Here is a 12,668-nt window from a genome sequence, read left to right as displayed (position 1 = left end):
TATATATATATATGTACCATTTTATTTTGCCATGTATAGAATAGGAAAGTCAATATTAGCCGATAAAATTATTATTTTATTTGAAATAATTCATTACCAAGAAATAACAAAAGTAGCCTAGAAGTAGTAAATGATATATATAAATTTTCATCCAACTTAACACAAATGTCTCGTATCACTGTTGTCCCCATGATACTTCAAGCAGGGTTGCTAATTTTGTGTAAAATCAAAAGACATTACTGCACTTTCTAAATATCCTTATTGCTATCACATTTGCAGAACATCTTTTTAAGGATTTTACTTAGGATCCTAGAAGTGAATTAGTTTTGTTGTGAAACCACAGCTCAGTGACAAAGCTGATAATGAGTAATAGATTGTGCTGGAAACAAAAGAATATGCCAAAAGACAGCAATTAGTTAAGTCTTGTGTAAAAGGCATTTGGACATATACACAAAACAGAAAAGCACAGAATTCTTACTGGGAGAGGAGAGGAAGTAAGTGTTACAGTTCAATCATAAATTTTCCTAAATGGTGGCAGATAAAATATGTATAACATTGAAATAACAACACCATTTATTGCCAGATAATAAAGAAGTAAACACTTAATTCTTAATTTGGCATAACATTTAATTTATGCTAAAGCCGACTGACCTTTTTAATGAAAAGTGATGGATTATTTTCTATACATAGGCAATAGAGGCAAGACCAAGTGACTGCTATGCCCCTCAGTGAGAACTCAACATGGCCTTCTGTCTCAAATTCTAATTGAATATTGACTGAAAGACAGCACTGAGCTCTCAGCACATAGAAATGGAGAGAAAATACAAAAAGCTCTCAGTGCTATTGGGCAGATTCACATTTGCTTACAGTTGCTGTTTGGGATGGGGTGAGGGAATGTGTTTGTATTAAATGAAACAAGTAAAACCAGTTACAAGTAACCAGTGTCTGTCTACTTTAAAGTTGATAAAGTCAAATCATACTGCAAAGCATTATATCCACTGCCAGGGAGAAGGAGAGAGTAGAAAAATTCCTTTATCCACTGCCAGGCAAACCAGACGATTGGCCAATACACAGAACTGTTACTAAAAGTTGTTCCTAACTAGACTGGAGAAATATGCTACATCTAATCATTCCTGTCGCAAATAAGACATTCTATTTGTATTGACATATAGTCTTTGAAAATCTTGAAGTTCCAAAATGCCTTATGGAAAACACATCACTTCAAGACAAGGTTAAGGTCAATCACCCCAACTGGCATTTCACCCCTGCACAGGACATTGGTCACCAAATTTAAATATAATTTAGAGACTCTTGGATTCAGATTTCTAAGACTTGTAAGTGGGAAAAGAACCCTCATACCCTACACATTATAATAAACATAAAAAGTGACTCTAGTGAAAAATAAACAAGGATCAATATTTGCTCTAGTACAATACCTTGAACTAGTGTTTTAAGATACTTCTACATAGAAGCATCATTTTCTACAAATTTTCTCACAAAACTATAAAGACTTTCTGTACTGGATAAAACATTCATGCCTAATTCATGACCTTTTCTCACAATGTGAAGACATTTACATTCTCCCTTTCTCTGCCTTCTTCCTGCTTTCCACACACTTGGTTTAGATTAATCTTCAAGCATTACACTGACCATGTTTCTTTACACTCAGAATTCCTTAGTGTTATTCTGCCTACAGAGAAAGTTCCTCCTCCCTCCCCTTTCTTAACTCTTTGTTGAAGGGCATCCTTAACCATAAACCAGTCTTTGTTCTTGTTTCTTTTATCTTCAGTTTTGGAATCTTAGACAATTGTATTTGTTCAGAGGATCTCAAATTTGCTTTCCATTATCTCATCTCTGAATAGTTAAAGATGTTTTTCCTTCCTCCCAAAATATATATACCTATCATTTGATCTTCTCAGTCAGCTTGAGACTTAATTCAAATTTCACTTCTACCATCAAGTCTGGTCAAAGGCTATTTTATCTGTAAAGCAACAGAAGCATGGTGTCAAGCAAGCGACCTAAAAAATGTCTGAGATTTTAAATAAAATGTTTTGCCACCAAAAAGGTAAAACTAAAATTGGAAAATTTAAATTTCATAAATGTTTAATTAAATCATTTCTAAATGTTTGTCAATTCATTGTAAAATGTAGTACTACTAAAATATCATTATGTCTGAAAATAATTGATGAGTTTGGTTTTTTCAGCTTGCAAGAATTTCTGTGACTATCCCACACTTCCTGAGAAATCATAGCCATTTATTAACCAAGACAGACAATTTCAAAAGCAAACTAAAAAAAAAAAAAAATCTAGTCTGGTGTTTTCATAATAAATGAAAGATAAATTGATGTGAAATGTGAGGTACATTTTAATACAGGTGAGTCACTATCACCTGCAAAAGTCTGCAGTGCCTCAGTCTACTTAGCATAAATCTGTGACCGACAGCGCAGTGACAAGAGCCCTAGATGCATTTAAGAGATGCGGGTTGGTGTTGAGCAGTTCTGTGAGGTCTCTCAGGATCTCATCTTGCCCATTACAAACTAGGAATTTAGAATACTCACAAAGGTAGTTCTGAAGAAGTGGTATCTCAGTGAACATGTTACCAATGGTAGAGGATATTTGCCATTTTCTAAATAAGCATGAATTCAACAATCACAGATTCATGCATCAGCTATGTATTGGGTACATACTAGGTGTAATCAGCTGTGTATTGGTGTAAGCACTATCAATAAGACACCAGGATACTAAACAAAATTATCTTTGTAGAATCAGGAGAAACAGGCAGGTATACATCGAAGTTTGGTGTGCTAAAAGCTCCATTGCAGCACAATATCAAGAGCAGTGGGTAGACAGTGTGCTGGATCCCAGCACAGCTCCATTGCAACTACATTTCTGAACTGCTTTGCCTCTTATTTCCTCAGCTATAGAGTAGAGCTTATTAGTGACTCTCTTACAACATTATCTGATTCTTAATTGAGTTGGAGATTTTAAGTTTATAAAATAATGACATCATAGATTAACCTAATAGTCATTATTTATTCATTATTTGTTCTTTCTAAAGACTTGGCAGTATGATCTACCTACGAGGGTGATAGAAGGCAAAGTGGGGAGGTCTGTTAAGCAGCAGGCACAGTATGTACAAAGGTACTGAGGCACAAGAGAAATTGCAATGGTACAGGGATGTTACTCTGATAACTGGATGGAACGCGGGTAAGAAAGGAGACAGAAGGTTATTGCAAAAATCCATGCAAGCAACCATGAAGACCCAAATCAGGGAACCAGTCACTGTTAAAGATAAAGAGTGTGAATTTTCTCCAGAGGAACAAGAGGACACATGCATATTTTGGTGGTGAGGATAAGCAACAGTAAAAATTGGGAGTTGTGCACTTCTGCCTGAATCAGCTTGATTACATAATAATACCACTGGGCCACTCACTGAGCAAAAAGAGGAGTAAATTGTTTGAGGGGAAATTCTATGATTGAGGGGTCTGAGGACTTCCTAGGGGAGGGGTCATGGTGGGTAATGATATCCCCAGTATCATCTGTATATCTGCACCATTTGTAAGCTGCTTGTTATTAGCCCTCAGCAAGATAATGTGCTAGTGTTCGAAATAATATCCATTCATTACTACTATGCTGTTCATTTTAGGGGTCAATGATTGGGTAGCAAGACTTATTGAGTTGTGTTAATTTTATTGAGGTAATGTTGGCTTATAATAAAATATGATATATAATTTGTAATACTGTATAGGAGTATAGGTTCATACCCCTACAGATACATGTTACCACACAATGCCCAGCACCAGAGCATCAAAAATCTTCCAGCATATCTATTGGGTTTCCTCCCCACCATTCCCCGTCCCTCACATGCGTCTTTGCCCCTATGAAGCCTCAATTTTAAGGTTTCTTTTGATTTTATCATGTGTATTCCTTTGTTTTGCTTTTTATATTCCATATGAAAAGTGGTGAGGTGTTTTATATTCTAGTCCAAGTTCATCTCATTGTAAGCACATAAGAAAATATTCTGACTTGCCTGTGTCTAAGACTACATCTTCAGCAGCATGGTTGTAAATGACTAACTAGATTTATGTGTTTGGTAAGAGGTCTGTACTGGAGGGAAGATTTAAGAACAGGAAATGTAAAGATAATAGTAATTAAAGTGATCCTTAGTAATGAACTAGTCTAGAAAGATGATCTGATTAGTTTTGTGAGGGCTTCCACAACAAAGTATCACAAACTAGGTGGCTGAAACAACAGGGACGGATTATCTCACAGTTCTGGAGATGAGACATTTAAGAAAAGCACTGGCAGGGTTGACTCCTTCAGAAGGCTGTGAGGAAGAATATATTCCATTCCTTTCCCCTAGCTTCTAATTGTTTTCTGGCAATCTGTGGTGTTCATTTCTTGTTCCAGATAAGGTCACATTCTGAGGTACTGCAGTTTGTTTGGGGCATATGATTCGGGGGGAACACAATCAACCCCTAACAAGGGTCAAGGATGGAGATCAGAAAAACGTCAATTTCATAAGCTGCCCATATACAGCCTTACCCTGTAAGTAAGGTTCTATGTTGGTTACCTCAAGTTTTCAGTCAGATTGACAGGTTCTGAGAGATCAGGAAGGCTGTCTGAAATGTTTTTGCATATTTTGCCTACAGAATTTACTGAGTTTCTCCAATGTAGAAGTGGCTCAAAACAATGTTGTCAGATGATGTATAACAAACAAAAATTGAATATGGAAGAGCCCCCAAGATATGTTTTGAACACAGTATGTTATGACACTCTGCCTTATAGACAACAGTTGCTGTACTTGTCAGAAAAATCACCAAAGTAGATATTCAAGATATGTTTTAACTCATTTGCTTAAACAACTCTATGCATACCATCCACGCCAAAAGGCTGTTTTTCTGCATGGGCAACAGAAGGCATAATTATTTGTAAGAATTTTCCAAGTTTTTCCTTTCCTTTCTTAAGTGGTATGGTAGATTCTCTGTATATACACTGCCACTTCAGATTTTGTGAAAATTCCACTGTCTCCTTACAAGCACGGTAGTCCTTGGAAGGTTCATAAGTTATCCTGTGCTCCTAGAACACTTAGGTTTAATAGAAAAAAAAAAAAGCTAATTTCAAAGTATCTGAGAACTTTGTTGATATTCTCCTTTTCTGGGCTGCCAAAAGGACATTAGTACATTATTAGTTTATTTCCATCTCTCTCAATTTTAGAAGAGTAGCCGGAATCTTGAACACTTGGGAGCTTGATAATTCATTTTTCAAAACTCTCCATGTTTGCCGTCCTTGTTAAAAAGAAAGAAATGTTTTAGTGAAGATAATTTTCCCTGTAACTAGTGAAAGGCATTGAGAAATCCATGCCAAAGCAGTTTTGCCTTTTTGTAGATTTTTCACAAAAATATCATATGCTTATTACCACACTCAATATGTAATAGTGCCATAGTTATTATTTATTTATAACTTCACTCAGAAAGAATTTTAGACAGCTATAAAAAGAAAAAATATTTCTAAAATCCCAAAAGAAAATAAAAATAGAGAAAAGAAGCATATTTATATATATCTAAATATACAGAACTTATAGATTTTATTATGTAACCTTGGCAACAATGAGATGGATAACATTTTAAACAGCCTAACTTTCACTCTAAAGCTGTGTGCTGACTTCCCATTCTTGCTTGCCTTCAGAAAGAAAAATAGACGTAAAACATACTAAAGACCATATACCCAATATGGAGGTTTAGTTCCTACCTTGACCCTTTTTAATTTAATGTTTGGCCATTTAACCACAGACTACATTGATACAATCAATGATTCAGTCACTGCAAGAAATTAAAAATTGCTCATGTTCTTAAAAGCTGATTTTTCTCTATAGCATATCTAGAAATTTCTCAGTTGTTGGTAAAATAAGCCAAGCTGAGAGGTAGCTGAAGATATGTTTCCTCAACATAAATTATTTGGAGCCTTATATGGTTTACCCATTGTGCTTTTCAGTAAAAGAGGCAGACTGTATTTGAGGTTTCACTTCTTTTCCTTAGACACATGCTAGAAAATAAGGCATCAGCAAAGAATTTCACTGAAAATCTACAGGCACCTATTTTGTGCCAGGAACTGTCGTGGGAGATGCAGAATCAAAGAAAAGTAAAATGTGGTCCCTGTTTTGGGCATTCACGAAGTCCAGAGGGAGAGAAGCACACACACAAAGGTAATTTAAATATAACATGCAGTCAGAAAGTAGGACAAACTGGACACCGATGAGAGAGTTGTGGGAACATCAGACTCAATATAAAGGTTTAGGGAAGATTTCCTGAAGGAGATAGCAGCCAAGTTTATACATGGATGAACTTTTATTTTTTAATTTTATTTCTTATTTACTTAAAATTCTCTTAATTGGCTAGAGAAAGGGAAAAAAGAGTTCTAAATTCCAGATTCTTTTCTCAGATGTGTTAATGGGGTTTGGATCAGCCCATAAATATCTGTCCAACAAGAACAAGAAGAGACAGTGTTGGCAGGATCCACAGACCTGTTGTCCTGCCACCCAGAGTAACAGATATAAAATCATATTTTCTATGATTTATAGGATTGTATTTTAATATAATCTCACTGAACTGAAAATACGCTTGTTCTAGAACATTCTATTTTTAAGTACTAGTTAAATGACAAAGTATGCTATTCTAGTATAGTCTATTATTTATTTGTTGCCATTGCTTTTTGTACCATAAAAGGTGCAAATTTGCTACTTTTAATTATGAAAAGTCAGAAACAAAAATATTTATATGAAATAACTTGATAACTTTAATGTTGAGGCTAATTTTTAAAATTTTGAAAAGACACCAAAGATAAAACAAAATACCTTGATGGGTCAACTTCAGCACAGCACAGCTCAGAACAGCATAGTTTCCAATCTCTAGTGTGATCTATACTAGTTATTGCAATGGCTAAGGTCTCCCCTTCACCTAAAAATTTAGGTAGTTAAACAATTTCTAACTTTATTTCTGTCTAAGCATTTTTGAGGACTCTGGTTTATTTTTAATATAAAAACATAGCATATAAAAGTTTGGATCAAATTGTGTCTTGATTATGATAACCCCACTGCTTAGAAACAATTCAGTGGAGAGGTACATTAGAGCTTTTCTGACATTTCCCTGTCCTCTTCTTCACAAGACAGTTGAAGAAATTATCCCAGAAAGAAAAGAGGACTTGCCTGTGAACAGCGGTTTATGAGTGGTGTCATGTTAGCTCCAATTTAGGTTTTACCAAATATCCTTTCCTGTATCAGCCAGATTTCTTGAGGCAATTATTTGAACTATAATAGATTCTGCTAAGCCTGTAGTCACCATGCACTGGATTTTTCCATGTGGGCTTTTGTTACTTACAACCAAAAGAATGGGACCAACAGGATCCCACAAATAAGGACTCCTTCCACATTCCTGATACTTTATGTTTTTCTCCTGACAGTAATATCAGTCTTACACTTACAAAAATCATGCAAATTCTGTAAGACCTAACTCTAGTCTGCTTCCTCCAGGAAGATTTTCCCTTCTATTATATTCAAATCAGTAGAATCATATTTTATTTCCCCTTCCTTGACTTCAGTATTTGTAATCAGCACCATTTGATGAAATGATTTCTTATCCTCAACTTATTGATGAGCTCAGATGTTATCTCTCAAACTGGAATATAAGCACCCAGTTAGGGTGCCTATCTCACAGGTGGCTTCCTGTCTGTCACCAAGCCTGGAAGTAGGCTTGGGGCAAGCACTAAACCAGTCACTTACTTAGAAATGAGTTATGGGTTAGTAGAACTATGCTAATAATTCTAGCTTAAGTTTACAGACACCTGGCCCCAAACCACAAATACTCATCTTTTAATGTGATCACCAACAATTGTGGAATAAACCACTTTTGCAGAGGAAAGATCATTTGACTTCTACCTACCAGAAGTATAAGTATGATTCTTCAGGAATGACACATCTAGTTTCTAGTTTATATATGGCTCTTCCACATATATAATGGGACAATAATTTCTCATCACATTTTTGGTATTGCAAATCTTCAAATGTCTATGCTAATATATGTAAATAAAAGTTCCTGTCCATTACACCAAGAAGACCACGAGAAAAAAAATGCTAGAAAGTACATTTAAAAGGTGAAAATATTTTGTTTTTTAAAATGAGTTCTATGCTGCACTCACAAGAAACACTTAAGAATTTTGAACATACATACATATGTATGTATGTATGTGTGTGTATACCTATATATAATCAGATCTTACATTTTATGAGAGGTATGAGCTTTTGAGTCATGACCAAATAACACAATCAAGTAAATGAATGAAGATGGAATCTCTATGGCTAACTGTGACTCAATATTAGCCATAATTTCATGGAAAGATATAAGCTGAATCACATAGAGATGAGTAACCTGCCTTATAACACATTTGGTCTAGTCCTGAATAAAATAGGAGTTAATATAGAAAAGACACATTCATAAAACTACCTCCTTTCCTCAACACACACACAAACACACAACCATGAATACCCTCTAGATACACACATTACATTCGTTTTAGAGATTTGTAATCCAGCTATTATGGATAATTCCTAGCCAATTTTTAAAATTGATCATATCAATCCAACTATTACATAGGCATGTTTATAATGCCTGCTTTTACATTCCCTCAGTACCATCTATAAGTAGCTAGTTCACGTGAGTAGCTGCTCATCATTTTTACTCTATAATTTAGAAACATATAGTGTAGCTTTGCCATGCCAACTTGTAGGTATACACTCTACTATCCTGACAAAAGAAAAGTAAAAAGCACACAACTGTTTTCCAAATAATCATTGTGATAGTTTGGTGACTAGATTTCTGTTTTGGTCACATATTATGGTTACTAGATTTAGCATACTAGATTTAGATGCACCGTGGTAAAAGTATATCTTTATGTGATAAAATATATTTTCAAATAGTCTGTTTAAGACCCTTCTTTTAATGAGGAAGATTGTTGGAATGCCCAAGTATGCTTTTACCCAGTTAAAGTGAAACCACAGTTATCAGTGATCAGAATTTTCCAGCAAAGTCACCTCCTCTCTGCTCTTCCCTGTTGCTTTTATGAACTTAAAGACCTTTTTTTTTTTCCAGCTAGAACCACACAGAAAGATGACAAGTTCAACATTCAGCTTTGCCAGCTAATAGCCCACCCCTCTCCATTAAATTCTTCATGAGGCTAGTACCTCAATGTCCATTTCCCCATGTTGACTATCTGATGGTGCCCAAAGGGCCAGGGGCAGCTTCTGTCAACTCAAATAAAAATAACCTTGGATAAAGACGCCACTGGATATGCTATTAGGATGTTAGGATTCTATTTTTCACTCTTGAATATTTCTAGGTAGTGTTGCATACATAATCAAAAAGACAAGATCTGGAATCATAACTTTCCATGTCTCATGTCCTACTACAATATTTTACCTATCTATACAGCACTGTAGGCAAATTAGGAAATCTCTCTGGGTCTTGATTATCTCTTCTAAAAAATGGGGACAAAAATTCTTATATTGTTAGGGTACTAGTAGAACTTAAAATGGCCAAAATAGAATAAATTTAGGTAAAAAGGAAATTTGAAAAACTATAGATTTTAGTTAACAATACAGTATCGATATTATTTAAAACAGACACATGTACTATAATACTCTAAGAGATTGATAAAGGAAGGAAATTGAGTATCGGATATATGAGAATTCTCTGTGCTATTTTTTTTCAAGTTTCAGTAAATCTAAAAACACTTAAAAATAAGCCTGTTTAAAAAATCTAAATGAAGGGTCTTTCACATAGTTGGTACCAAGAAAGTGATAAGCATATTATGATATAGACTTCTCATAAAATACAATATACTCTGTGCAATCCTTGATTCCACTCAGTATTGAGATAGCCACTCCCTATGTTGATATAGAAATTTGTGAAAGCTATGTAGCTTAATGACTTCATATGATCTTTACTTGTGCCTGATTCTGCAATTCTTTTTCACAGCAATTTTCTGTCCCTCTGTATCACTCTGCTCCCTTTTTCTACATTATTTTTATCTTTAACTTTTGTTAGTTCACTCATTTCTATTCTATTACAACCTAATGATCAGTTTATCACTAGTTTGCATTTCTCCAAGACTAATTTTAATAGATCAGTCTTATTTGTTGGCTTTAAATTTTACAATGATTATGCAAACTTTTAGTTACTTTCAATGATTCCTCATTAAAAAGAAATTAAAATGTTGTTTCTAACTGGAGAAAATAGCAAAACATCTTTTCCCAGGAAGGCACTAAAAATTTAAATATACAGCAATGGAAAATCTTGCTTTCTATTGTAGTTAGAAAATATCCAGTTTCCCAGTATAGTCTACAGCGCTGGGGCAGCTTTTTGAGGTATGTATTTAGCACTAGTTTTCTGAAATAACTAAAAATAGTTTGGACAAATGCCACACTGGAGTGCTGTCCTGGAGTCTCTCCGACGTTAAGGTCATGAGTGAAAACAGAACAACTTGCCCCTCAAAATCACAACTTTGAATGGATCCAGGTAAATAATATAAATAAGATCAGAAAAAAAAAACAAGCTGCATGGTGATCTTTGTCAGGTGACTGAATTGTTGGTTTAGAAAAATTGGATTTCTGTGAGAATGACTTTCTTTCCTCATTCTCAAATTGAATTTAGTCTCTATTAAAAGGACAGAGCACTTAGGACCTTTTGATCGACAAATGGAATTTTGCTTTTACTTCTCTTTAAGTCACAATAGTTTTCACTGCCAAGGGAATAGAACATCTTTGGTTGGTGCTGTTATTACTAGGGTAATTTTGGAGTTGGAATTTTCTCTACTATAAAGACACAAATCACTGTCTTAACTTCAAGCCCAAATTTGAAAAATCAGGTTCTGAGGACAGAATACCCAAACTGAAAGCCACACGAAAAGAACTTTTGCTGCTCTGAGAATATTTCTGCAGAAAACTTTTACTGTACATACTCCAGTACTCAGGCTGAGAAAAACAGAAGCCACTGTAGGAGTTCAGAGTGAAGTGTGTAGCCCACCTATTTCTCAACCAGGAAATTAGTTTTACTTTTAATCAAACTGATACCACAGCTTGTGACAGCTGAAATAAATCACCTGCGATGGGGTGTGTGTGTACACATACAAGCAAAACAAAGAAATCTGTGCTAACTCAAGGTAAGGCTGCATAAATATAGGAAAACCGAACGGTCTACTACTACAGTAATATATAATTCAGTTTTAAAATGCAGTGACGGGGAAATTCGCTATTTTAAGCAACTGGCCTCATAACCTTGATGGGGTTACACCACCCTTCTTCACTGGTTTTTCCGATAGCTCAGATGCTGCAGGTCAATTTAAAAGAGACAAGAGAAAGGAGACTTTTTTTTACTAACTCGCTCCTCTGGGTCCCTCAACCCTTGGCCGCAGCCCCTCACCCCACAGTCACCACGCCCCCTCCTGGGGAACAGCTGATAGAAATAGGCGTTTATTTTTGTTTTGTTTTCCACATCAAAGGCAGCCAGGAACCGCCTCAGCCTTGCCCCCAGTCTTAGACACAAGAAGCTTTTTGATGCTTATAATTGCAAGGCTTTTTGCAGCTGCACTTTATCAAATCAGCAGTCGCAGGGTTTAGAGGGCCTCAGAGAGCCAGAAGGTGGCGGCGAAGTCACCTTGGGAAGAGGGGAAGAGGGTCAGAGAGGAAGGTAGAGGAACTCACGCTGGCAAAGGAGCCAGAGGGCGTGCCCCTACTCCAGGGTCTGTGAGGAAGAAGGGGAACTGGAGGGAACCAGAGTCTAGAACAAGGCGGCGTCGGAAGATCCTCAGACGACCCTAGTCAGCGATCAGCTGACCCCGGCAGGAGGAGGAGGGTGCCCTTCACAGTGTCACTGGAAGCTTTGCCTCCAGAGCTGGTTTTTTCCCGCCTGCCCCTGCGGTAGTTCTCTGCCCCCGCCAGCCCAGTGCGACTCGGAGGCGCTCTGCTCGCTCCACACCCGCGCCCCCACCTGCAGGGTGCCTCCGCCCGCCGAGCGCACGCCGGGAGGGCGGGTCCGGAGCCGAGCGCGGTCACCCGCCGCTAGAGAGTCCCGGGAACCCTGCAAACCAGTCAGGCCTCTCTGGGCGCCGCCGGCTGCAAATCACTCCCGAGACGCCCGGGCCACAAAACGGGACCTGCCTGGATCGCTCCCCCGCGCTTCCAGGAAGGGAGGCCCGGCACGCGGCGCTGCGTTCCAGGCCCCTGGCGGGTCCCGGGCCTCTCCAGGCTCCTTCCGGGTTGGGCCGGGCTGTGGCGCGGGGAGCCCATAGCCCCTTCCCCAGGGCGCGGTCTCCTCCTCCTCCGGCTCCACTTCGTCAGCTGCGCCGCCAGTTCCCATTGTTCACCCCGCCCGCCCGCGGAGGTCCCGGAGCTGCTCCCGGGGCCTCCCGGGCGCACCTACCTTCTGCTGCCGGCGAGCCATGTCGGTGGGCTGCTTGGCGTTGAAGGGGTAGGCGATGCAACGCATGACGAACACATACAGCTGCAGCTTCTTCTTCCTCTCCTCTTCCTCCTTCTGCAGCCGCTCCAACTCCTCCTTCTCCTTCTCGCTCACCACCGACGGGCTGGGGCTGGAGGGCCGGCCGCCACCGGCTCGGCT

General features: G+C 37.9%; 1 protein-coding gene across 9 annotated transcripts in view; it reads right to left on the bottom strand.

Moving 5' to 3' along the window:
• The window catches only part of CADPS (Ca++-dependent secretion activator), a 428,545-nt gene extending 415,911 nt beyond the window's left edge, over positions 1-12,634 (bottom strand). For all 9 annotated transcript variants that reach the window (XM_012735284.1, XM_012735280.1, XM_012735279.1 and 6 more), the window contains exon 1: positions 12,471-12,634. In XM_012735284.1, coding sequence (XP_012590738.1) covers positions 12,471-12,536 — 66 coding nt within the window. In that variant the 5' untranslated portion in view covers positions 12,537-12,634. The remainder of the gene's footprint in view (positions 1-12,470) is intronic.
• Between the last annotated feature and the right edge of the window lie 34 nt (positions 12,635-12,668).

This window comes from Condylura cristata, unplaced genomic scaffold (genome assembly GCF_000260355.1).
Source record: "Condylura cristata isolate star-nosed mole 26May11 unplaced genomic scaffold, ConCri1.0 scaffold00004, whole genome shotgun sequence".
NCBI lineage: Eukaryota > Metazoa > Chordata > Mammalia > Eulipotyphla > Talpidae > Condylura > Condylura cristata.
This window is presented reverse-complemented; position numbering and strand designations above follow the sequence as displayed.